The 27,763-nt window shown below is 39.1% G+C and overlaps 1 protein-coding gene across 2 annotated transcripts in view; it reads left to right on the top strand.

The window, feature by feature from the left end:
- Positions 1 to 14,891: 14,891 nt before the first annotated feature.
- LOC122073577 (probable cyclic nucleotide-gated ion channel 14) overlaps positions 14,892 to 27,763 on the top strand; it is a 17,382-nt gene continuing 4,510 nt past the window's right edge. The window contains exons 1-6 of one of the 2 annotated variants that reach the window (XM_042638170.1): positions 14,892 to 14,955; positions 15,208 to 15,242; positions 15,353 to 15,935; positions 22,070 to 22,282; positions 22,468 to 22,772; positions 27,177 to 27,288. In XM_042638170.1, coding sequence (XP_042494104.1) covers positions 15,214 to 15,242; positions 15,353 to 15,935; positions 22,070 to 22,282; positions 22,468 to 22,772; positions 27,177 to 27,288 — 1,242 coding nt within the window. In that variant the 5' untranslated portion in view covers positions 14,892 to 14,955; positions 15,208 to 15,213. Of the gene's footprint in view, positions 15,243 to 15,352; positions 15,936 to 22,069; positions 22,283 to 22,467; positions 22,773 to 27,176; positions 27,289 to 27,763 lie in introns of both variants that reach the window. The other variant, XM_042638169.1, reaches the window with a different exon arrangement.

Genomic DNA, 27,763 nt, shown 5'->3' with positions numbered 1-27,763 from the left:
CATAGCAGGCATAAAAGTTTGTTGCTGCTGAAAGGCCCCTTACGACTATTGTATAAGTGTCGCCACATCACCAGGAGTGATGACATATGGGGGACCTAGGATTTTGTCATGGGTGGGTTACCCTAAACTTCCTCCGGATCATGATCCACATGTGGTGGTGGATGTGAGGATTGCCCTACAGGTCGAGGTCCATGAAAAATGGGTGGTCGACCATGAGAGGTACCATGGGCACGACCACCAGATCTGGTGTGTACCATGGTGTTCTGTACCTGGATTATTCCGAAATGTAAGCATTGATTGAGTGCCACAACATTTATATATGCATTCACAATCAATCGCATTTTATATCATAGGTTACATTGATGCACCACACTATATGATCAGAGACACCCACAATTATTTATTCAATACATAGTTCAGTCTCACAATGATGCTTAACTACGTGGCAAAACAACCCTATTGGCATCTAATTGGGGCCCACTAGGATGGAATAAGAAAAATTCTAGACTTAGGTCTTTTTGGCCCTTGATACCCAAACCGCCAGGCAAGACCAGCGAGCAAGGTCAGGCTGGGTCCCGTCGATCGTGATCAAGCGACGTAAAAGGGGTTTTAAAACCCTTATTTTCCTACTCTTTTCTTTGTTCTCTCTAAACTCCAAGCTGGGGCGATTTGAGGGTCTGTTCCAACGCTTCGACTCACGATCACACTCAACCCTTTGGTGTTCCAACCCTTCTTTATCCTCGCAAATCCACAAGTAAGTTCTCTTTTCTCCATTTTCTCTTTGAGAGTGATGTTTTTCGGTATTCTTTCATTATAGAAAACTAAAATCTTTGTATGTACTTCATTTTCTCCAGGGGACATTTATTTCTTGGAAATGTGATAATTCATTTATGCTTCCCATGTTATGTTGGCCTTGATTGACCGATTTATAGATAAAAATCTCAATTTCTTTGCCCTAATTTCTCTATTTTAGGGTTTTCTTCTCAATTTTTCTTCTTTATTGCAAATTGATGGTTCCCATCTATTAGTCACTCTCAATGCACACACACATTAGTAGAGAAGCCATTTCCATTCATGTGTGCATGGGTTTTTCTTCCTTTTGATACACATTTACCCCTTTATGGTTAAAATCTTTGGAATTTGGGGTTTTTCTTCATTTCTTCTTTTTTTTTTTTTTTTTTTTTCTTTTTTTCTTATGAATGACAATGCCACTATATCCATCCTCTATCAATTACCTGTAAAATAGTTTAATTAATTCTCTTATAGGCATATACTCATTTTCCTCTATGATTGGCTATATCCGCCCCATGTATAAGTTCCATTTTCGTTAAGTTAATGTATTGCGGTTTCCATCCTCATTTTCCAATTTGTTTTGACTTCTAGCCATGATTTTACTTATTTCCCATTCAACTACATTTGGCCTTAAGTAGGTTCTCACACCCATACAATTCCTCATTACAAATTCTTTTATTTCTTTCCAAGTTCATCTCTTAATATCATTGCATTTTGTTATTTGTATATGCACTTTAGGGTTCTTACATTCATGTCACTTCTCATAGGGTTCATTTCACCCCCCCTTTTTAATAATATTGCTTATCACATTCTTTTCATACTCCTTTGTTCATTTACACTTACACATTTCCTTGGTGCTTTCAAGATGTCTTCTAAGAAGGGCAAGGAGGCAGCCTCCTCCTCCAAAAGGAGGAAGACCACTACATCCCAAGGGAGGAATTCGACCCCTGGTTCTTATTCTACACAGGCCCGACCTGCGAGGGAGGCCTTCGTTGACCCCTCAGACTTTGATGAGAGCTTGTTCCATAGCCTTGAGACGGCTGTTGCATGGTCAACCTTCTCCAAGAAATCCGTCATGATGGAGAAGACGGTGGTGATTGACGACTTCAGTGCTTATCAAATGTTGGATAGGTTCACCGCTCTAGGTTGGGACCCCATGCTTGATCTTGATAGCCCGTGCTATAAAGACCTCATCCGATATTTCTATTATAACCTGGAGGTCTCCTACGAGAATGGGGAGTACTCTCTTACCAACTTGGTGAAGGGAGTGAACATCATATTAATCGTGGGCTTGTCGGCAGCCATTTTGGGTATCTCAACTGAGGGTGCTCATTTCTACAATCCCCCAAGGGTAAAGGTTGTGGGCTCAGACTTGAGCCCAGAGATGCAGGAGCATATCTATAGGACAATCTATGGTAGCAAGGAGCGTTTGTCATCTGAGACAGCCTATACTGCCGACGCATGAGAGTTTGCACACCTGGCCCAGTTTAACCTGCTTCCTAGAGTGAGTCACAGGAACCAGGTGAGCTTTATGACATCTTACATTGCTTACTGCATCTTTATGGCCTTGGTAGAGGGTGCTTCCCGACTCTGCCTCCCCTTCGTCATGATGAAGACTATGAAGTACCACACTGCTCACCCTAATGACTCCAATTTCCCCTATGGTAGGTCACTTACCAAGGTGTTTGAGTACTTCCAGCTGGACATGTTGGACAAGGAAGGGAAGTATCCAAGGGACAAGTTCATCAGAGAAAACTTGAGGAGGATGGGATTGCCGGTGCTGATGGGTGCACCACAGGAGGCGGAAGAACAAGGGCCAAAGGGCATAGAGGGAGATTATGTTAGTGAGGAGGATGAGGACTATATTCCTCATATTGATGAGGAGGAGATTGATGAGGATGAGATCCTCGAGGAGGAGCCCCAAGAGACTAGGGTTGCTGATCCACACTTTAGAGCTCCACCACCTTCAGGTGGGGCTTTTAATTTTCAGTGATTGGTGGGCATTATTAGTGCCCTGAAAGACGAGCAAGACAGGATCTTAGAGCGCATGGAGGGGAGTGTCACCCGGAAGTTGGCGATACAACACAGACTATAAAGGATAGAGGTCAGTTTCCAGTCCTTAGCCAAGGACTTAGATAAGGTTTCTGATGGTATTGCTGCTAACTTCCGCTAAGTGAAGAAGGAGGTCATCTTGACGAATGATAGGTTTGACTTTTACGACCATCACTTCAAGTGCACCTCACGGCCTAGAGGTGGGGAAACCTTCATCGTGGATGACGACGATTGTTGAAGTGGCAGATCCTCTCTCTACTTTCCTTCTTGGAGCCATCCTCCACTTTCTCTACTTTTCTTGTCCTATCTTTCTAGTGGTAGTAATTCTGTGGTTGTTTGAGTACTTTTATACTTTTCTATAGTTTGGGATCTTTTGGACAGTTTGACTTATTATGTTTGTCCTTTTGTGTAGTTTGGTGGAGACAATGGCTGTCACCCCTCTTTTGTAATTATCTTTATGTTATGGTTTATCAGGTGAATTTACTAAAAAATTTAGAAATTCAATATAGCCGTTATGCTGCCCAAATTTTTGTTAAAATTTTTAATCAATGGCTTATGGAATTGGTCAGTTGATCTTTTGCTAATCTGTTTAAGTTCTACTTTCATGCATGAAATGAAATGCAAGGATTTAGACTTTTAATTTTATTATGAGTTTAAGTTCTTTAAAGATTTTAGGTTTACCCAACCCCGGGGTCCTATTATAAGATTCTAAGGGATCTATCATGTATGTTGCGAGTGGGTAGAGCATCACACTCTGATACCACCATTGCCACACCCCGTTCTCACAAAACTGGACAGGTGACGGAGTTAACCCCTGTTAACCAAAAACATGTCAGGATCATTTGATACAATAACCACAGCACAGCACATACACACACTAAACAAAGCAAATTCTGTATTTCAGCGGAAGTCTTACATGCACATACCTATAAAAACCCCAATACTCTTGATACACAAATTGTATTACATAGAACATATACATGTGGGCCTGTAGGCTTGATATATACATAAGAATTACAATTTAAATATCCAAAACACGAAAGGGATAACATAATAAAATAATAAAAAAGAATCTCGGGTTGGTATCAGTGTTGCTATCTTGCAACACAACTCTTGCACGGACACTCGGCCCTGTGCCCAAGATCTTCTGAGACCCACCAGTCTTAGATTGAAAACTCCATAGTGGGTCTCGGCTCTAGCTTCTCAGTTGGATAACCTGCAAGATCATCTAAAAGTGGTGTACATGTGGGATGAGCTCACTAGCCCAGTAAGTGAAAAGAAAAACCAAGCAATCATTTGCAATACGAGTGCACCTATATGTATGCATGTCTAATTTTATTATCTTAAACCGCCTAAACATCACATCTAAGTCATAGGTCGTATGCTACTTGCAACCACAGTGCATATATGCCCCGAGTATGAGCTGTGAACTCCATCCTGTGATACGCCCATATGGTTGTTGGAGAAGGCCAGCAGTCGGTATCGAAAAAGCAAAATGGGCCTTGTCCTGCATTAAATTAAAATGGGCCTTGCTCTGCATTAATTTAAAAGCAGTACGATTGGCCCTCTTGTTATATCACCAAAGTTTCCTCCTAGTGATCGGTCAGGCATACTTCTAATCACCACCGTTGGTACACAACCTTGGACTTTCCCCCCAGTGATATACCCAACACCTAAACCTCTACTGAGAAGGGTCGTAGCACAGGGATATTTCATTCCTAACTGCATACTCCTATATGAGATAGTACTACTGCATAATACCACCGCGTCCCATTTCACGGGCCACCAATGCATTCGTGTCCAAGCCGACTATGACATCTAGTCTAGCAATGCATCATATTTAATAAATTAAAGTCTTCCATCTCATATCTCAAAGCAAGAATAAACATTTAACAATTAAAGATATCAACATATCAAGTCATAAATGAATTTCATAATGCGCACATCAATGCATGCAAATCGCATTCGAGGATGACTGGGCTACACACAATAGTGAAATGATGTCATGGCTAGTCTACCACAATAATGAAATGATGCAAAAAAACTTCAAAAATAAAGTTAATGATCACCTCTTCCCACTTACTTAATCGTGTACAATGATCATCTTTGGTACGAGGAAGATCTGGCATGCGATGACATGAGTTTCTAGTATAACCTATCATAAAAGAGGTCGAACTTAGTATATCTCCACTTTAGGTTCAAAATCAACGGAGTATGATGATCTCAACGTGTTTGAAATCACTAGAGAAGGTTGCCTAACAAATCTGGGCCCAATCGAAACCCAAAGAGTCGGATTGGTAGGTCAACTGGCAGGCCAGGTACCCACCAATTGGCCCAGGGGCTCTATCAGGAGTGGCGGGCCAGGTGCCCATCGGTCCTCGCCCACTGGTCGGGCCAAAAGCCCAACAAGGATTGGTGGGCTCCGAATTGGTGAGTCCGACCACTTCCAAGGCATCCATCATTTAGAATCGAGATTTTACTGTTCACTTCTATTCTTCATCCCACCTTGGGAAAACCATAAAGGGTCGATTCGACCGTATTTTTCTCACATCTAAAGTCCCATAATATGATTCTAAACCTAGATCTGGGACCAGAGTTTCAACCTTGGGTTTTACCTCTTTGCTCAAGAACACTTTAAAAACCTCAAATCTTCTCTCTAGCTCAAGAGATCAACAAATGCTTCTCAAATCTTGCAATTTCTTCCTCTAAAACCTTCATAAACAACATATAGGTCATTTATTAAACCTTAGATTCACATTCTCAAGAGGGATCAACAAGATCTAGAGGATTTCTACCCAAATCGAAAGGTTTCACTTACAGTTTTTTGGGGGTTTAAAGAATATAGACTTTACTCACCTCAAATCGTATATGTCGAGATTAGGATCACAAATCCGGCATTGAAATCGAAAGATTCAACCCTGGCATCGCACAACAAACATTTCTTCTCCTTTTTCTTCCTCCTTCTTCCCTTCTCTTTCTTCTTTTTCTCTCTTCTTTATTTTTCTCACCCACCTTGTAAAATAATAAATGAGGGAAAGAAATGTAAGAAATGCTATTTATACTTAGGTTAAAATATCTAGCTACCGGAGTGGTAGGTCACACTGGTGGGTCTGACCCACCTATGACCACCAACCAATTGGCCAAAACTTAGCCGAAACATTGGGATTTTCGATGGGGCTTGCCTCGACACGTATTTCACTCTCAGTAAATGATTAACATGCGTACTTAACATAAAATACAGCCACATATCTTTATTGTGCGTACATGACCCAGTGATACGTGCAAGTGCATGATTTGAGCACACGGACTTCACTAGGCACCGACTCCAACTCATCTGGTCAACCTGAGTTCAGAGTCACCCTTGTCATCATGTTTCATGTGGCATTCACCTCGGCTCGCTCGGGTTCAGGTCCTACAAGATCAAATCGAACCAACCGAAAAATTAGACCGGATTTAGAAAGTAGGGTATCACAAGAAGAGTGCTTCATGTAGGTAGGGTTCTCTCTCTCTCTCTCTCTCTCTAAGTTAGGAGCTAGGGTTTTGGAGCCCAAACAGTGTGGAAGGAAATTTTTTTTCATTGCTTATGCAAAAGCTGCAATGAGGAGCTTTGGTTTTCCCTATTGCAGTTACTTGTTAGATTAGGCAAGAACTGTATTCCATAGGAGGTACTGCAATTGTGGTACACCATGTAACTATTGTCTCCTCCAAGGTTTGAGAACTTGGTATTGGGAACAAGATCGGTCAAAGCCAAAATCGATCCAATATCAAACTTGACCGTCCTATTTCCCACAGAAATACCCCTAGTTACACTTCAAAAATCCTTGTAAAACTTAACTTTATGGTGAAATGGTCATTGGATTCTTAGAATATTAATTAGTGAAATACACAAGACACTTTGAATTGAGAAAGAAAGATATGATCAATTCATCTCATAAACAGAAATGATGGACATAAGGCTGTCATCTTTGAGATGTTTATGTGAGAATATTCCATTACACACTTCATGGTGATTTAAGTACAAACCATGTTAAGCTATGACGTTAATGGTTGGGAGAATAAAATACAAACCATTCGATTAAAATAATTAAAGCATTATGATCATCTAATTAGCCAACTATATTCCTCAATCCTCATCCATTAAACCAGATTAAACTCTGCAAGATACCTCTAATTTTTTCTTATCAAACTCAGTAATACATAGAGATTGAAACTGTCCTAGTTTTAGTCTGTATTAGTTCCGTAAAAATTATAGGTATCTTGCAGAATTTAATCAATTTTAATGGATGAGGACTATAGTTGGTTAATTAGATGATCATAATGCTTTAATTATTTCAATGGGTTATATTAGTGTTGAAACAAGGTTGGGTTGGCTGGGTTTCTTAAAAACCTAACCCAACCCTAGGTCCTCAAAATTCAACTCAGGCCCAACCCAACCCTGTCGGGTTCATGTTCAGCCCAACCCTTCCAGGTTCATACCAACCCAACCCATCCCTAATTGACCTTGTCAATGCCAGGTTGGGTCAGCCTGGCCTAGGTTAGGTTGACCTTTGCTTCTGTAATGTTTGGATTAACCTTGATTGACCTATTTTTTCCATTTATATCTTATACATTAAAAAATTATAGAAAAATTAAAAACCAACAAGAGCCCTAAATTCTCATATAAAAATTCAAGGTTAAATTTTGAGCTAGGTTAGGTCGGGTTGGATCGGCTGAGGCCTCAACCTGAGCTTGACCCAACCTTGACCCAGGGTTAGGGGTTTTCAACCCTAACCTACCCTCAGGGTAAAAAAAATCTTAGCACAAGCCTTCTTCCGGCTCAGGGCAGGTTCAAGTTGTCAGGGTCAAACTTTCACCCCTAGTTTATATTATCTCTTCTGAGCTATTAAAATCATAGTTTAATGTTGCTTCCAGATAAATCACCACGAGTGCATTCTTGGATAATTGGAACATCCACCCATAAACATCTAAAAATTGTATTACAACACAAAAGGCACTTGAATTAAGAAAGAAAAAGATTATTAGCTTATCTCGTTAACAAAAATGAGGCAGACAAAGCATATCATCATCTTTGAGATGTTGATGGTTTGGATACATTCCCATTGTCATGTAATTGAAGTTTTAAATTAAGTGAAATGTATATATTGATCACTAAAAGCTCTATTAAAGAACCTGAAANTCCTACCCACCTGAGAGCCAAAACTTGGGATTTTGACCGGGTTCAGACCTCGGCGCGAACCCCACCCCAAGCATACGATGTAGCATACGTATATACCTTAGAATACGGATATAATACCTGTTTTATCCGTACATAGCCTTATGGTAGGTGCATGTACACGGTTTGGGCACTCCCGTCTCTTCTGGCACTGGCTCGGACTTATCGGGCCAGCTGGTGTTTAAGGTCACCCGTGCCATCATAGCCCATAAGGAACCTGCTCTAATTTCCTCTGGCTCGGTTCCTGCATGGTTAAACCGGTTCAACCGCTTAATCAGACCGGGTTTAAAAAAAGTAGGGTATTACATCTATCATGTATGTTGTGAGTGGGTAGAGCATCACACTCTGATACCACCATTGCCACACCCCGTTCTCACAAAACTGGACCGGTGACGGAGTTAACCCCTGTTAACCAAAAACCTGTCAGGATCATTTGATACAATAACCACAGCACAGCACATACACACACTAAACAAAGCAAATTCTGTATTTCAGCGGAAGTCTTACATGCACATACCTATAAATACCCCAATACTCTTGATACACAAATTGTATTACATAGAACATATACATGTGGGCCTGTAGGCTTGATATATACATAAGAATTACAATTTAAATATCCAAAACACAAAAGTGATAACATAATAAAATAATAAAAAAAAATCTCGGGTTGGTATCAGTGTTGCTATCTTGCAACACAACTCTTGCACGGACACTCGGCCCTGTGCCCAAGATCTTCTGAGACCCACCAGTCTTAGATTGAAAACTCTATAGTGGGTCCCGACTCTAGCTTCTCAGTTGGATAACCTGCAAGATCATCTAAAAGTGGTGTACAGGTGGGATGAGCTCACTAGCCCAGTAAGTGAAAAGAAAAACCAAGCAATCATTCGCAATACGAGTGCACCTATATGTATGCATGTCTAATTTTATTATCTTAAACCGCCTAAACATCACATCTAAGTCATAGGTCGTATGCTACTTGCAACCACAGTGCATATATGCCCCGAGTATGAGCCGTGAACTCCATCCTGTGATACGTCCATATGGTTGTTGGAGAAGGCCAACAGTCGGTATCGAAAAAGCAAAATGGGCCTTGTCCTGTATTAAATTAAAATGGGCCTTGCTCTGCATTAATTTAAAAGCAGTACGATTGGCCCTCTTGTTATATCACCAAAGTTTCCTCCTAGTGATCAGTCAGGCATACTTCTAATCACCACCGTTGGTACACAACATTGGACTTCCCCCCAGTGATATACCCAACACCTAAACCTCTACTGAGAAGGGCCGTAGCACAGGGATATTTCATTCCTAACCGCATACTCCTATATGAGATAGTACGACTGCATAATACCACCGCGTCCCATTTCACGGGCCACCAATGCATTCGTGTCCAAGCCGACTATGACATCTAGTCTAGCAATGCATCATATTTAATAAATTAAAGTCTTCCATCTCATATCTCAAAGCAAGAATAAACATTTAACAATTAAAGATATCAACATATCAAGTCATAAATGAATTTCATAATGCGCACATCAATGCATGCAAATCGCATTCGAGGATGACTGGGCTACACACAATAGTGAAATGATGTCATGGCTAGTCTACCACAATAATGAAATGATGCAAAAAAACTTCACAAATAAAGTTAATGATCACCTCTTCCCACTTACTTAATCGTGTACAATGATCATCTTTGGTACGAGGAAGATCTGGCATGCGATGACATGAGTTTCTAGTATAACCTATCATAAAAGAGGTCGAACTTAGTATATCTCCACTTTAGGTTCAAAATCAACAGAGTATGATGATCTCAACGTGTTTGAAATCACTAGAGAATGTTGCCTAACAAATCTGGGCCCAATCGAAACCCAAAGAGTCGGATTGGTAGGTCAACTGGCAGGCCAGGTACCCACCAATTGGCCCAGGGGCTCTGCCAGGAGTGGCGAGCCAGGTGCCCATCGGTCCTCGCCCACTGGTCGGACCAAAAGCCCAACAAGGATTGGTGGGCTCCGAATTGGTGAGTCTGACCACTTCCAAGGCATCCATCATTTAAAATCAAGATTTTACTGTTCACTTCTATTCTTCATCCCACCTTGGGAAAACCATAAAGGGTCGATTCGACTGTATTTTTCTCACATCTAAAGTCCCATAATATGATTCTAAACCTAGATCTGGGACCGATTCAGAGTTTCAACCTTGGGTTTTACCTCTTTGCTCAAGAACACTTTAAAAACCTCAAATCTTCTCTCTAGCTCAAGAGATCAACAAATGCTTCTCAAATCTTGCAATTTCTTCCTCTAAAACCTTCATAAACAACATATAGGTCATTTATTAAACCTTAGATTCATATTCTCAAGAGGGATCAACAAGATCTAGAGGATTTCTACCCAAATCGAAAGGTTTCACTTAGAGTTTTTTGGGGGTTTAAAGAATATAGACTTTACTCACCTCAAATCGTAGATGTCGAGATTAGGATCACAAATCCGGCATTGAAATCGAAAGATTCAACCCTGGCATCGCACAACAAACATTTCTTCTCCTTTTTCTTCCTCCTTCTTCCCTTCTCTTTCTTCTGTTTCTCTCTTCTTTATTTTTCTCACCCACCTTGTAAAATAATAAATGAGGGAAAGAAATGTAAGAAATGCTATTTATACTTAGGTCAAAATATCTAGCTACCGGAGTGGTAGGTCACACTGGTGGGTCTGACCCACCTATGACCACCAACCAATTGGCCAAAACTTAGCCGAAACATTGGGATTTTTGATGGGGCTTGCCCCGACACGTATTTCACTCTTAGTAAATGATTAACATGCGTACTTAACATAAAATACGGCCACATATCTTTATTGTGCGTACATGACCCGGTGATACGTGCAAGTGCATGATTTGAGCACACGGACTTCACTAGGCACCGACTCCAACTCATCTGGCCAACCTGAGTTCAGAGTCACCCTTGTCATCATGTTCCATGTGGCATTCGCCTCGGCTCGCTTGGGTTCGGGTCCTGCAAGATCAAATCAAACCAACCGAAAAATTAGACCGGATTTAGAAAGTAGGGTATCACAAGAAGAGTGCTTCATGTAGGTAGGGTTCTCTCTCTCTCTCTCTCTCTCTCTCTCTCTCTCTCTCTAAGTTAGGAGCTATGGTTTTGGAGCCCAAACAGTGTGGAAGGAAATTTTTTTTCATTGCTTATGCAAAAGCTGCAATGAGGAGCTTTGGTTTTCCCTATTGCTGTTACTTGTTAGATTAGGCAAGAACTGTATTCCATAGGAGGTACTGCAATTGTGGTACACCATGTAACTATTGTCTCCTCCAAGGTTTGAGAACTTGGTATTGGGAACAAGATCAGTCAAAGCCAATATCGATCCAATATCAAACTTGACCGTCCTATTTCCCACAGAAATACCCCTAGTTACACTTCAAAAATCCTTGTAAAACTTAACTTTATGGTGAAATGGTCATTGGATTCTTAGAATATTAATTAGTGAAATACACAAGACACTTTGAATTGAGAAAGAAAGATATGATCAATTCATCTCATAAACAGAAATGATGGACATAAGGCTGTCATCTTTGAGATGTTTATGCGAGAATATTCCATTACACACTTCATGGTGATTTAAGTACAAACCATGTTAAGCTATGACGTTAATGGTTGGGAGAATAAAATACAAACCATTCGATTAAAATAATTAAAGCATTATGATCATCTAATTAGCCAACTATATTCCTCAATCCTCATCCATTAAACCAGATTAAACTCTGCAAGATACCTCTAATTTTTTCTTATCAAACTCAGTAATACATAGAGATTGAAACTGTCCTAGTTTTAGTCTGTATTAGTTCCATAAAAATTATAGGTATCTTGCAGAATTTAATCAATTTTAATGGATGAGGACTATAGTTGGTTAATTAGATGATCATAATGCTTTAATTATTTCAATGGTTTATATTAGTGTTGAAACAAGGTTGGGTTGGCTGGGTTTCTTAAAAACCTAACCCAACCCTAGGTCCTCAAAATTCAACTCAGGCCCAACCCAACCCTGTCGGGTTCATGTTCAGCCCAACCCTTCCGGGTTCATACCAACCCAACCCATCCCTAATTGACCTTGTCAATGCCAGGTTGGGTCAGCCTGGCCTAGGTTAGGTTGACCTTTGCTTCTGCAATGTTTGGATTAACCTTGATTGACCTATTTTTTCCATTTATATCTTATACATTAAAAAATTATAGAAAAATTAAAAACCAATAAGAGCCCTAAATTCTCATATAAAAATTCAAGGTTAAATTTTGAGCTAGGTTAGGTCGGGTTGGATCGGCTGAGGCCTCAACCCGAGCTTGACCCAACCTTGACCCAGGGTTAGGGGTTTTCAACCCTAACCTACCCTCAGGGTAAAAAAAATCTTAGCACAAGCCTTCTTCGGGCTCAGGGCAGGTTCAAGTTGTCAGGATCAAACTTTCACCCCTAGTTTATATTATCTCTTCTGAGCTATTAAAATCATAGTTTAATGTTGCTTCCAGATAAATCACCACGAGTGCATTCTTGGATAATTGGAACATCCACCCATAAACATCTAAAAGATGTATTACAACACAAAAGGCACTTGAATTAAGAATGAAAAAGATTATTAGCTTATCTCGTTAACAAAAATGAGGGAGACAAAGCATATCATCATCTTTGAGATGTTGATGGTTTGGATACATTCCCATTGTCATGTAATTGAAGTTTTAAATTAAGTGAAATGTATATATTGATCACTAAAAGCTCTATTAAAGAACCTGAAACATCTCTTTCAACAATGACATTCCAAGGAGAGTGGGTGGAAAGTAATGTAAGCCTGGGCAGTCTTTCTTATACATTTTTCCATTTATTACTAAGATGGATTAATGTAGTGACACTTCCTAACTATATATAAGCCATTCAAAGAGGACGACAAGAAAAGAAAACATTTAAAAGTTTTATATCTATTCTCATAGACATTTTTTAGAAGTTTTCTTTTGTTTATAAGGGGCAAGGTTTCCTGAATGATCAAAATATATGTCATGTGGCAGATTAGATGGAAATCAAATTTTGTAAATGGGTAGGACCCCAATGTAACCTATCCATACGTGAAGTGCAGATGTGTATGGGCTACATACATTAGTCAAAAAATATAGGGATGCAAGGACTTTCAAAAGGTAGTTAATAGAATATGAATTTGAAAGTTGATATATGTCAAAATCATAATTTTTTACAACTACTTTGATAGTTAATTAGTCAAAAATAAACTGTCCACATGGCTCAAAGTGGTAGACCATTTGGATAAACATATAGGACAAGATTATGCAAATGGCTTTTTTTTTCATATATCTAGGATGATTGTTGTTGGCATTGCACAGAGAAGGGAGAAGGTTTCTCACATTGTCAATGTGGGAAAGAATATACACACTATACCAAAGAGTGGCATTAAATGAAATACGGAGTTCTGCCCCCTATTGATGCTTTTGTGTGAGCTCCCATTGGCCCCCACTCTGGTGCAGGGCCAAGCTCTCAAATAGAGAATTCTTTCCAAAAAATAAATATAAAAATGTTATCGAAGAGTTCTATTGCATAGATAAGGAACCTGAGTATAAAATAACTAGGGTTAGAGTACCTTCCATTGAGGTTGGTTGGGGACTCACTCATTATAAAAGGACTTCAAACTCAAAAATAAAGCATGCCGATTAGGAATCACGCATGACAATCTGGACAGCTGATTGTGAAATTATTATTGGTCTCTTTTAAAGAAATCAAAAACCTTGGCCAGGGGAACTTTTCACTTTTTTATTGGATATGAAATAATTATCTCAAGAATTTTTATCTTTTGAAATGGTGAAACAATGTCGGAGTAGGATTGTTACAGCTCATCAATTAGCCTACAAAACTAGAACTAATTCTCTTGTTAATCTTGTAATATATGATTTTCCTAACTCCTAGAATGAATTTCCATTTACACAAAAGAGAGAGAGAGAGAGACTTTGGAACGATTAGGGGTTTACCTAATACCCCGAGCCCAATTGGGCAAGGGGGTATCGACCTTTGTTCTTGTCTTTTAGAAAGAAAAAACAAAAAAAAGAGTTGGTCCCATATTTGAGTGTAACAGATAGAGTTTTCTATGTTGGATTAGAGAATTAAGAAGAATGTGTATAGATGGAGGAAACCTAAATACCTAATTTCCTGTTCGTTTGTTGCTTGTTCTTATTATTTTGTTCCTTAGCACTTAGCAGGGTTAGGGATGCGGGTGCTCAAGGTTTTGCTCATATCACACTTGTTTTTTTCTTGCTACTTCTTAGTTCATAGTTGAGAATGACTACTTTAGACTAAAAGAGCATTGTTCCAATTAAATCTTTTTCTTCTTCATTGATGGACATGTGTAGAGGAATTTAATCTTGTTCTTTAGTAACCACCCGGCTGATACGTATGGGACACTTGATTGATACCTTATAGATATAGTGTTTTTTTATGAAAAAAAATGGTTTTTTTTTTTTTTTTTTTTCATTTTATATCAAAATAATCATGATTTTAAGTATTGATATCGAATCAATCATGACCAACACAATTACGTATGGTGTCAAACAAAAGGTGACTCTTTTTTCTTTTTAATTAATATACAGCCAGTTCAGATCAATACTTTTGATACATATCGGTAATCCCCGGGACCGATACTAGGTGGGGTTTGAAAAAAAAAAAAAAAGGAGGGAAAAAATTAGCACTTCCATGTCTATTTTTGGTAATTCAACAGTTACAACTGTAGCTGGACAAGAACCTATAAAATAGAAATGGAAGTGTATTTCAGTTCTCAACTGTCAAACAACGATTTAATCAGTTCAGTGTGCTGTTCAGCTCTCTCTGTGCAAATCACTGAAGGCATCCCAACTGGTATAAACATTCTTCAAATTTGTAAAATCTCTGATATCTTGTGACTGTAGAATCTCAAGATTTCTGTACTATTATTAGGTTACCTTCAGGAACTGCCTCTTCCACAGCATTTTTTGAGTTTTGAGTTTGAGTTTAAGATATCAGTTCTGTTAAGTTTGGCTTTGCTTGCTGGGTTCTGGAAAATGTGCTGTGATTCCTTGGTTTTGTCCCAGCTGTAGTTTTGTTCTAGTATTTGTCTCTGGTCTTTCTCAGGAATCTATGGAGATCAGGAAGGAGAAGAAAGTGAGGTAATTATGATTGGGGTTTTTCTTTGTTCTGTTTTTCTATTATTAATCTCTTGTTAGTGTTCTCTTTTGAGATTTCATTGTAATTGGTGAGATGGATTGGTTTGTACTAGGATTCATCCTGATGAAAAACAACACTCTGATGTGCTGTGGGAGAAAACTGATTCCCCACAACTTCAAACACCCTCACCCTTATACAAGGCTTCAACTCCTCCGCTGAAATCTAATGGTCTTGGCCATGGCCGAGACAGATCCGGGGTCAGAAGTAAAATTACAGGGTTTTTGAAACTTGGGTGGCTTAAAGTCTTTCCAGAGGACCATGAGCTATTGAGGAAGAAGATACTTGACCCAAGCAGTGATATTGTCTTGCAATGGAAACGGGTTTTCATGTTCTCATCTTTGGTGGCTTTGATTACAGATCCATTTTTTCTCTACCTACCCGTGGTGGTGGGGAAGGGGAACTCATCATGTGCAAAGATGGATTTGAATTTGGGGATTATCTTGACATATTTCCGAACAATTACTGACCTGTTCTATCTATTGCATGTCCTTATAAAGTTCCGGACAGCATATATAGCACCTACTTCCCGGGGGTTTGGGAGAGGTGAGCTTGTAATGGATTATGAGAAAATTGCGAGGAGGTATTTACAAACGGATTTGTTCATCGATCTCATGGCTGCACTACCACTCCCACAGGTTTGTTTTACTTCTTTTGATAATTTTTTTTGTGGTTTGTTATTTATGCAAAGTGAGAACACAAAATCCATGCTATTGATTTTGTAACACATCAATCTTAGCCTATGATGAATTTGCATGTTTGTGGTTTCATTTCAAAGAATTCACGGGAACTTTTGTTTTCCCCTCTTGGCTTTACTTTCAAGCTCCGTGTGGACCCAAGTATGCTCAAAGATTGCAATTTGAAGATTGGGCTGTTAAGACCCAGATCTTCTATTCTGCTGTCTGATGAGCAGCTATACTAGCTGTTTACAATTGAAGTGGGGAAAATATGTTTTTTCAAAATAGAAGAAAAGAGGGGGGGGGGGGTGAGTGATAATAGGAAAAAATCAGGAAGTGGTTGAAGCCTACAAAATTTTTTTAACATCAATAACGAAGCTTAAACTGAAGACAAGAAAACAACAGTTCTATGTGGATGTTAATTCATATAATTTACTCAGAACCAGTTAACATTTATATTTGGAGGAAAGCTCTAACAATGAACAGAAATAACTACAATGATCTTGTGGGGCCAGTAGGCCCAGTACTAGCAGCTAACATGCCAAAGAAAGTTTGGAAGTGGTGGTAATTTGTCCTGCAGAATGTTACTGCCTCAAAATCAGTCCATAAAGAGAAATAGAGTTGTAAGAGTGTCAAAATAAAAACCTAGAATATAAGGACATGTATGAAATGGGCACTGTGGATATTTATATTCATTTTTCAGGAACATGAGCATGGTACTAGCTGTTCTTGAAGAATTATAATTGGACCAGTATCAAGTATTCTATTTTCTGACAAAACTAAACTGAGGGTAAGGCGAAAAAGAGAGAACAAAATAAATGGTTTGTATTAGTCTTCGTCATCCATTTATTAAGTTTCCTCTGTCTGAAACGTTCATTTTGATAAAGTTGAAAAACATTTTCTTCTCTGTCAAAGTTTCCTTAAAGCTATGAAAACTTGAACTGAGAAACCCTAAGACAATGAAATTTTAAGTTCTAGACAATAAATCTAAATCTGAGAATCTTGGGGATAGTTGAACCCCAACTAAGAATATTCACAGCAGAAGAAAGTGAAAGAGGAAAGATCATGGCGTTAAAAAGGGGGTTGGGGGGGGGGGGGTGCAGGGAGATCGTTGCCAGAAAAGAAAGGGGAGGAGAGAGACCCAGATCCGCAGGGAGAGAATAAGAAAGCATGACCACTGTCGTCGCCTTCGACATCATTGTTGCAACTGTCCACACTAAAGGAGGAGGGGAGTTCTTTGCCAGAGAAGAGAGGAAAATTCAGATCTGGATTTGCAGGGAGGGAGGCATTAGATTGAAAGGGGTGGATGCTAACCCTGTTGGGAAGGAAGATTGAAGGATTTACATTTTTACTCCCATACTTAAAGTTTCCTTGCTATGTCTAATGAGTAATTAAGGATGTGACATTGAGGAATGTCGCACACCTTTATGATAGAAATATTAAGCTCAAAATAAATTCAGGGAGTATTTATCAGCCCAAAAAAATACAAGAAATAATTTCAAGCACTTGCAAGAACTGATTCTGCTTGCAATTCAGGACAGCTTATATTGGAAGACTCGCTTCATTTTTGTTAGTTTCTGATTTGCTTTTTTTGCTATTTTGAATTTCTGATTAGGTGAAATACTGACCTTACCTGCATGTATATGTACATTTTCTGCATTACTGATACAAGTTACTTGCTGTTAGCTATTCAAGAGAGAAGGAAGGGAAGCAAGAGTACCTATACTCTTGCTTTCTTGGGTCTGCATATATGCAACAAAACATGGCCCTTTTTTTTTGCATTGCTTCACTCTCCTCAGTTCTCACTGGTTTTTTTTCCTCACTCAGTGAAGTTGGGTAGTTCTTGGTGTTTCCAAATAATGTTCTTGTTTGGAGTTCATTTTTATCAAGAATTTATTGTCTAGCATTTGATAGGCCAGGAGACACTCTTGCTAGTCTGTCTTCTATTATGTGTGGCACTGTGACTGATGAAGCAAGTCAACCATCTGACCATATGATGTAGGATGGATTACGAGAATTCAAATCCTATGTTAGTGGTTAGCTGACTCTAGGGAGAATATTTGTGAACATGTGCTAAGCTAGATATAAGAAGAGAAATTCAGAAGAAATGGAAAACATTAAAGGGTCCCTAAGGTCAGAAAATGTAGAGGAACCCCAAATGGGATTGGACCTCATGGAATAAAAGGTTCCTTGAAAATAGGAAATGAAATAGGGTATACCAGGTGGCCCAATCTAATTTGCGGGTCTGCTAGGTAGTTCACCTCAGGGTTTTCCAAGCATTGTCCCATAGAAACAAGGGAAATTTCATAACTTACTATCACAATTAGAAAAGGAGGAAAAGGGGAACAGAAAAAGAAATAGAAAATTAGACGAAATTCCTAGCAAGGAGGCAGAGAGAAGTTGGATATAATAGAAATCAGACGCAGAATAGATAACAACAATCAACCACCAAGCAGGTTGGACATCAGAAACATACAAAACAACGATTTACTGCTAGGATCAAAATACTAACTTTTCTAACAGTTCAATCAATTAATGCAAGGGCAGAAGTAAGCATATTGCAGGACAATATTTAATGACAGAGGAAATACCAGAAATGACCTGTTGATTTAATGTTCTGGTCCTGTCTTGAGATGCAAAGCTGAGACTGGAATTGAAGAGAAAGGAGAATCAGAGAAGAGAGATAGAGAGAGTGAGTGACTGTTCTGTTACTGCAAAAAATGTTCGTGAACAGTAATATTTAGAAATAATTAGACTAAAGATGATGAAGATGGTAAAAAATTATAAAAATACCCTCTTTAGAACTATTCAGTGCAATTGTCCCTGCCCCCACCAAAAAGCAATAAATAAATAAGAAGCAAAAGAAAAAAATTTCTACCCATCATGGTTACTGTTGGGAGTTTAGTGCCTACATCAACTACTCATTAGCCTACAATCCCCCTTATACACCTGGAAGTAACAGGTGTATAAGGGGGGCTTGTAGGATAATTAGTAGCTGGTGTGAGAATAAACTCCCCAAAAAAATCAATCTATACCGGTGGAAGAGCCGGTCAATAGTAACATACAAGGACTTAAAATTTGAAGGCCATGAGCTCAGGTTGTGGACTTTAGGTTTGGGCCTTTAAACGAGCTCATGCTTTCAAGCCAATGAAGGGCTGTCACTATGTGAGTGCTTTTAATGTAAAATTCTCATCTGGTGCTATGTTGTTAGTCCCTACTTCTGTGTCACTGATAACTGGGTTATGGTTGTGGGTTCAGATTCTCTTGGTTGTAAATTTCCTGCAACTTTCCGAACCATATAATTTGTGATATGTACAGACCAATTCAAATGGCCTGATCTTTACATCTGGCTTGTTTGAGGAATCCAACCGTTCTTAATGATCCATTCATCCTTTGACCAGTTAATGGTTCTGGATCCATGGACCATCGGAGTTGTGGTAAGGTTCATTGCACGCTGCAGGCAACAGTTCTATTGCTGATCCAACTGTAAACCCAGAAGATCCTCTGTAAAACTTTACAATATAAATTAGGTGATCAATGTAGTGTGTTATTTGGAAGAATTTTTATATTTCACCACTTGGTTCTTAAATTTGGCTTCAAACAAGAAAGCAATAGATAGAGGGTCTACCCCTCTACATTTAAGGGAGTGTTCTCCCAAAGAATTTAAGTCTTATCCTTACAGCAATAACAATTATAGTCTTTACTTAAGAGAGCAGAAAGGAAATTAATTAGTTATGTTCTAAAATTTATGGAAAAAAAAAAGTAAAAATATTATAACATTTAAGGATTATGGATTTGAGAATTGCTGAATGTAGATAGCTCAAGTAGGAGTGGGTTGAATATCCAACATGACAACATGCTTCATAGATATGCACGGAAGGTAGGAATGTCCGAGGTTAAAGAAGCCCTAAGAAAGATGAAAGCGGGTAAGACACTAGGCTTGAATGAGGTCCCAATTGAAGTGTGGAAGAATTTGGGACTATATGGGGTTGCTTGGCTTACCAAGTTGTTTAACAAGATTATGAGCACGAGAAAGATGCCTGATGAGTGGAGAAGAAGTACTGTTATACCAATCTACAAAAATAAAGGCGATATTCAGAGTTGTAATAACTATAAAGGCATAAAACTCATGAGTCATACTATGAAATTATGGGAGAAGGTTATCAAAGTCAACCTAAAAAGAGATACATGTATCTCAACAAACTATCTCGGTTTACCTTCTTAGGAGGCTTATGGTAAGGTCCGGAACCTACAAGAAGGATCTCCGTATGGTCTTTATTGACATAGAAAAAGCTACGACAGAGTCCCTATAGAGCTCATCTGGCATGTATTGGAGAAGAAAGGGTGTAATGTAATTATATAGATATTATCAAAGACATGTACAAGGGCGTGGTGACGAGTGTGACAACCGTGGGAGGTCAAGGCAATGAGTTCCCAATCTCTATTGGGTTACATTAGGGATCTGCATTAAGTCCTTATCTGTTTATGCTTCTTATGGATGATTTAACCAAGAACGTTCAAGGGGAGGTTCCATGGTGTATGCTTTTTGCCGATGATATTGTACTAGTGGCAGAGATCAATGAAAGGTTAGAGTTATGGAGATCTACCTTGGAATCTAGGGTCTTAAGATAAGTAGAACTAAGACGGAATATATGGTATGTAACTTTAGTCAATCAAGGACGGATAACGATGTGGTGAAACTTGAGGAGAGAGAGATCCCTCAAAGCGATCATTTCAGATATTTAGGGTCAATAATAAATAAAGAGGGTGAGATAGATGATGATGTGTCTCACAGAATTAAAGTAGGATGGACGAAGTGGAGAAGTGCTTCTGGAGTGTTGTGTGATTGACGTATACCCCTAAAGCTTAAAGGTAAATTCTATGGGATAGTTATGAGACCGGAAATGATTATGGGGTGGAATGTTGGGCTGTCCAGAAGCATAACATAGATAAGTTGAGTGTAGCAGAGATGAGGATGCTGAGATGGATGTGCGGCAAAACCAGGAGGGATAGGGTGAGGAATGAACAGGTTAGAGCCGACTTGGGAGTTGCTTTAATTCAGCACAAGTTCAGAAAATGTCTCTTAAGGTGGCTTGGACATGTTCATCATAGACCTTTGAATGCTTCTGTAAGGAGGAGTGACCAAATCCAAATGTAGGGAGCTAGAAGAGCAAGGGGCAAGCCTAAAATGACCATTGAAGAGTTGGTAAGGAAGGACATGTAGATGCTCGGTCTAGATCCTAGTATGACATCTAATAGAGCTGTTTGGAGGCAAAGATCTATGTTGCTGATCACGTTTACATGGGATGTCCCAGAGGTGTTGCTTTGTTTCCTTTCTATTTATTTCCTCCTTTTTTTCCTTCATTTTTACTTTGCAAACTTGTCCATCACTGATCCATGTAGCTGACCCCATTTAGTTGGGATAAGGCTTTGTTGTTGTTGTTGGTGTTGTTGTTGTTGTTGTTGTTATTAAGGAGTATGGATTTGATTTTCTATATGATCTAAAAAAAAATGAAGGTATTTTCCTGTTCTGTAAACTGAAAGTGAGAAGGGTTATTCTTCTTCTTCTTTAATAGTTCTTTTAATCTTTAAACATGACCATTGCTGCAACTTATCTATCGGTTTTATCAAAATATTTGCTGCAGGAGTGAATCTTGTGTCCAGGGTTACTGGCAATCCTTTGTTTTCAAGCTTTAAAAATCTTTTTATTTTGTGAGGGGAGGGGGAGAGTGGAAAGTTTATCTTTGTTGCACATTCCCTTCTTTTTTTCCCTTTCTCATTGTGGAAACCAATAATGTGGACTAAATAATTGAAATAATATTTTTGTGCTGATTTTTGGTATTACTTATTTGCCAGTTTTGACCTATTCACTGATGGGTTGTGACTTGTGGCCCTCAGGACCACACCATAAAGTGAGTTATGCTGCCTCAGACCCTTCTAAGAGTCCAGAAGCAAAAGACTAAATATACCTTTAGTTCTGCCAAGGATAATGGTTATAGTCTGTACTCTTCTTTCTGTTAATACTATTTATCTGATCCTCAAACTTGGTTGGTTATCAGGGTCGAGCAAAAAGTTAACCGCTGTCTTTTGTGCAGGTTGTCATCTGGTTTATAATGCCAGCAATTCGAAGCTCCCACACTGATCATACTGACAATGCCCTTATGTTCCTTGTGCTGGTCCAATATATTCCGAGATTATATCAAATTTTTCCAATGGGTTCCGAAATTATAAAAGCTACAGGAGTTATCACAAAGTCTGCCTGGGCTGGGGCAGTGTATAATCTAGTACTGTACCTGATGGCCAGTCATGTATGTAATTTCTGTTTCTTTCTTTTTATTTTTTGTTTCAATTTTTACTTCTCTTGATTTTGATATGATTTGTTTTTGGGTGAGGGTGGTGGTTTGAATGATGCTATTCTATAATCCATAGGTTTTGTAATTGGGGTTTTTTGAAGATGAGATTCCTGATTAGAAGTGTCATTTCTACTTTGTAGGTTTTCGGGGCAGCATGGTATTTTCTGTCAATTGAGCGGTACACAACATGCTGGAAATCAGAATGCAGAAATGAAGTTGGCCCTTTAAAGTGCAGTCTTAGTTATTTAGACTGTGAATCTTTGAAGAATAATAATCGCACAATTTGGGCAAACAGTACAGTTGTGTTTAATAACTGTGATGCTAACAATCAAAATACCACTTTCAATTATGGCATTTTTGGATATGCACTAACAAATAATGTCGTCTCCTTAAATTTCCTCGTGAAATATGTCTTCTGTTTTTGGTGGGGCTTGCAAAACTTGAGGTAATATTCTATTAAAATTTCTGTTCTGTTTATATAATTAGGATACTTATATTTTTCAATTGAAGCAGCAGCACTTAATTTTATCTAACTTGAAACTTTTTATGTAGCCTGTGTGCTGTGTTATATAATGCCTAAAAATAATGTATCATAAGATGTATATATTTTTTAAATATTATGTAAAAGGATACATGAGCATACAAATATGTATCAGTATTTTCAATAGAAATAGTGGCCCTTCTCTTTATATTTATCAGTCATTTCTCATTGAACTGACATTAAAAAAAGAGTAATTACAGCTTAGGTACCCATGTTGAAGTAAACTACTGGGTGCCTCATGATTGAAATATTATGTTTGGGGTTCCTTATTAGCCAGTTCCGTTTAAGACTAGAGATATTTTCAACTTTGCCCATGGCCAATTCTCTCAACGCCCACTCCACACCGTCCCGACCTGTCCCGCCCCGCCCCCACTCCCACAATCTGCCCCTATCTTCAGCTTCTGCCCTATCCCCAGCATCACTCTCTCCCCTCTCCCCTTCCCTCTATTTTCCTCCCCACCAGGCCCCCACCACCATCCTGCCCTACACCCGTTTGTGCAACTCCCACCCCTACCCCTCTCCACAACCCATGACCCTGACCCTTTATGTTACTGTTCTTCCTCCCTGATCCTCATTGAATTATACAATGGGGGCAGGATAACTAATCTTTCTAAATGATAAAACAAGGTGAAGAGAATTCTTTTTTTTTTTTTTTTTAATGGAGAAGTGGGTGAGCCTGTGGTGCTACGGTTAAGTTGCACTATTGCAGCATGCTGGTCACAGGTTTGAAACTTGAAAACAGCCTCTCCTGCAAAGCAGAGGATAAGAGTTCATACATTTGCCCTCCCAGACCCTGTTGCAGTAGGAGCCTTGTGCACCGGGTTGCTCTTTATGAAAAAATGGTTTTGAAGTCCCGATGTTATAGAAGTGGTCTGAATTCACACTTATAGTATGGTGCAGCAACAATGAGAAGAGATAAAGTGATGTAGACACCCATACTGGCCTACACTATAGAAGAAGGAAGAAAGCCAGCCAGCCAGCCAGCCAGCCCAGCTTGCCTTTCGGCTAATCAAACCAGCCCTTGATGGACCCAGTTTTTGTTCTATGCTGGTCCATCTCTATAGTCCATCCAAGCAGCATAGCAGGCCCATATTATTTCTATATTTTGTTCCTACTTTGGCCTTCCAGAAGCTCCCTAACAGTGCCATTGATCCAGCCTGCAGCAAGCTGTCCAAGCTTCGATCTTTGTGTCCTGCAATCTCAGTAGAAGCTGCTCTTTTGTCTTTTGTGTTTGACCAGTTAAACTACAAGCTGGTTGAGTAGATTTAGTCTCCTAGAAGTCCCTATTATCGTCTCTTTTGTTTTCTTAGAGTACAAGTTAGTATTTAGCCAAAGTCTTTAGTTTCTAATTTCTTGCTAGTTTCCTTTCCATTACTTTCTATTTTGTAAGGCTGTATCCTTCTCTATTTAAGAGAGATTGATGTACCAATTTCAGAATTGATGAAAGATTGATTTATTCAGCCAGGGTTTCTCAAACTCCTAAAATAGGATGTCAAACGGCTGAGATAGTTAGGGTGAGAGGCCCAGGCTAAGATAGCCATTATCCCACTCACATCTATCCCAAATCCGTCCTTCTCTTCTTACTTTCTATTCTCTTTTATATTCTACTGTTGTGAGAGTGTTTGAGAGTTTATTGCAGCCTATTGAGTGACAAAAGATCACCCATCAAAGAAGCCTTGAAGACATCCAAGAGAAGGGATCAATTTCAGCAAGAATCAGGGTTTTGACATGGGATTGATTTCTCAGATCTCACAGATCAGCTGCTGGAGCCCTTTTGAGGGTTGATACAGGCCCCTAAAAGAGGCCTTTGACCAGGACTACTAGGCTTTCAGATCCTTGGTTTGAGAGCTTCTGATTTTCTCCCCATCGAGCTACTTAAACCCTAGTTTGCTGCTGTACTTTTGGTTGCTGTGCTACTTCTTCTCTACATTCCATCTGTGATCCAAGTTTGGAGGAACTGCTGATCCCAATCCAGGCTTCAATCAACCAGGTGTGATAGTTATATAATACCTCTACCTTGTGAATACAAGAATTCTCTTGGTTCAGCTCTAGTTTTCCAGATTTTAATGTTTTCTTTGGATCCTTTGTTTGTAAGTCAGATCTGAATTGCTATGGAGTTTGTTATTATCATTGGGGTTGTTTGCCTAGGTAAACCAACCTTACATTAGAAAGAAGGAAGAAGAAGAAGTTAACTTGGGGAGCTTAGGTCGATATTTCTCCCCTATATTCACTAACATGAGATAAAAAGTGAGATTACATAAATGTCCCTCTACTAACATGACATCCACATATGTGCTTATTTTCCATTCTATTTACTATTCTACCCTCACAATATTTACTTGCACTCCCCGTCAAGCTAGAGAATAAATGTCATACATGCCCAGCTTGCTCACAAGGGTATGGATTGTAGTGAGTTGATTCCCTATCTACACAAAGGAATTGCAATTGTAACTAGAGCCAATTTTTTCCTTAATGAACTGCCGATCAACTTCAACATGTTTTGTATGATCATATTGCATGGGATTATGGGCTATGATAATGGCAGCCTTGTTGTCATAGTACAACCACATGGAGCCTTCAATCTCAAACCCCAATTCTTGAACGAGTCTCTTCAACCATGGGAGTTCACATACTCCATTTTCCATGGCTCTAAACTCTTGCCTCTACACTTGGTTTGGCACCACATATTGTTTTTTACTTCTCTAGGTAACCAGGTTTTCACCTACAAAGGTGCAGTATACCAATGCTAAACAACTGGAACTCTGGAAGCATCACATTAAGCATTTCAAATGCAAAAAGGAACAAGAAAGCCAATGCTGGCAGTACCTGTCATATCATGGAGCTGAGTCATGCTTCAACAACTCCTTTCTTTAATGACCGAGACCATGGGGAGGGTGGAATAGACCCTTTGACGATCCAAATGAACGTAGGGCTGGCGGTAACCTTGTCTACCCTGCCTTTTGTTGATTGGAGCTCCAAATGGTCATAATATCACATGAGATCTTCTTTTGGTGCTTCTATGGTCTTCATCCAAAACCTATCTCATGATTTCTTCAAACTGTTCACATGGTAGCCTCTTCCTTGGAATCCCTTTGTATCCTAGGGTTCCTAAGAGAGGAAATGGAAATGGAAATGGGGAAGTTGTAATACGACTCTCAAACCACAACCGTGAGCTCTGACACCAAGTTGGACAATTAAGGTTGCAAGAGAGCAGGAGTAGAAGGAAGAAGATGAGAGTGGGGGTAAGAAGAAGAAGAAGAGAGGAAGTTGGCAGTAACAGTTGTGGGAGAGAATAGACTTCTCTCTGCTATTTTGTTAATTCACTCAACCAAATAAAGGAGAAATTATATACCTACCCTCATGCTAACATAAGGTAGCTAAGTTAGGTAAAAAGGTAAAATGTAAAAACATGATACAACATAATATCCCAGTACCCAAAGTACCATTATTACATGAACTCTAACAACTCGATGGAATCCATTATCATTTAAATTGTACAGGAAATAGATTGTGTCAGGTGCAGTGAACAGGTACAGGCTTGAGAGACTTGTTTAAGTGTTCATTTTGGTTTCCTATTTCAAATGTGAACCCTCTTTTTCTTTACCTGTACATTGGGGGAATAAATCTGCTACACTATCATAACTGTGAGGTTTGTTTTGGTTCTCCCCGTCCCCCATGTTTCTGCATTTTATTTGATATTTCTTTGACCAATTAGAAGCATAATGTTTAATTAGTGGGTAATATGTGAATGGGGATGGCAATTGGGAGGGTCGAACCCGATACATGCCTTGACCTGTTCCTTTTGATTTGTGTTTTCTTATATATAGACTGCATGGGGTTAAGATTGGGTTTGGTATGTGAAAAACCCCAAAACCATGATGTTGCCATTACTATATGCAAATGCTTGTCAGATCGTATGATTTAATAGTAATTATGTCCATCTCATGGTTTTGTGGATAGGTCGGTTCAGGTCCAGACTATTATGATTTACACAATTGATTTTCCATCCATCGACTGGTTTGGATTAATATGCAGTGAATCTGATTGGGAATGCTAGGATCAATCCAGTCCAGAATCCTGATCACTTGAAAAATGCCCTAGATAGAGTGGGGTGGGGGAACAGGATCATTCCCTAGTGGTTGGAATCATGCTTTACAAATTGTATAGTGAACAAAATTCCATGTCAAATAGATTGTTTCATTCCATTATTGAATGATTGATGGAATCATATTATGCAATATTAAACTGCTTGTATATGGTATGCTATTCAGAGTTTTAATGCATCTAATTTGCTTTCTTATTTTTCAGTTGTTATGGGCAAAACTTTATGCCAAGCCCCTTTGTTGGGGAGACTGTATTTGTCATAATCCTTGGACTTACGGGTCTGGTACTATTTGCCCATTTGATAGGGAACATCCAGGTATATTATGAGGCTATATATTTGTACTCTTTATTTTAACTTCAAGTGACTGTTTGGTTATTCATACTTATAATTAAGTTATTTATCTCCTCTAAGTGACTAACTATACCATGTTGAAGGGCGCTTGTTTCCTAGCTAGAATTGTGGCATATGTATTCTTGATTTAGCATGTTACCTTGAATTGATACAAGGGTGGAGCCATCCTGTTACCTATAATTGATACATGGGTACACCCAGGGTGGCGTCATTGCAGAACTAATGTAACATCATGGAGGCAGATTTTAAAAATTTTGAGGAGATAAACTACTTCTTTCTCTGTCCATGTCCCATGCTCCAAATATGTGATAGTTCCAACTTCCAAGACACTAATGTGGGGGTGGACCTTGGTACAACGATGAGGTTGCTCCTTTGTGACCATATGGTCACAAGTTTGAGTCAGGAAATAGTCTCTCAGCGAAGCCGGGGGGGGGGGGGG

Source organism: Macadamia integrifolia, chromosome 3 (genome assembly GCF_013358625.1).
Source record: "Macadamia integrifolia cultivar HAES 741 chromosome 3, SCU_Mint_v3, whole genome shotgun sequence".
Classification (NCBI taxonomy): domain Eukaryota; kingdom Viridiplantae; phylum Streptophyta; class Magnoliopsida; order Proteales; family Proteaceae; genus Macadamia; species Macadamia integrifolia.
Note: the sequence above shows the minus strand (reverse complement) of the source record. Positions and strands in the feature narration are given on the sequence as shown.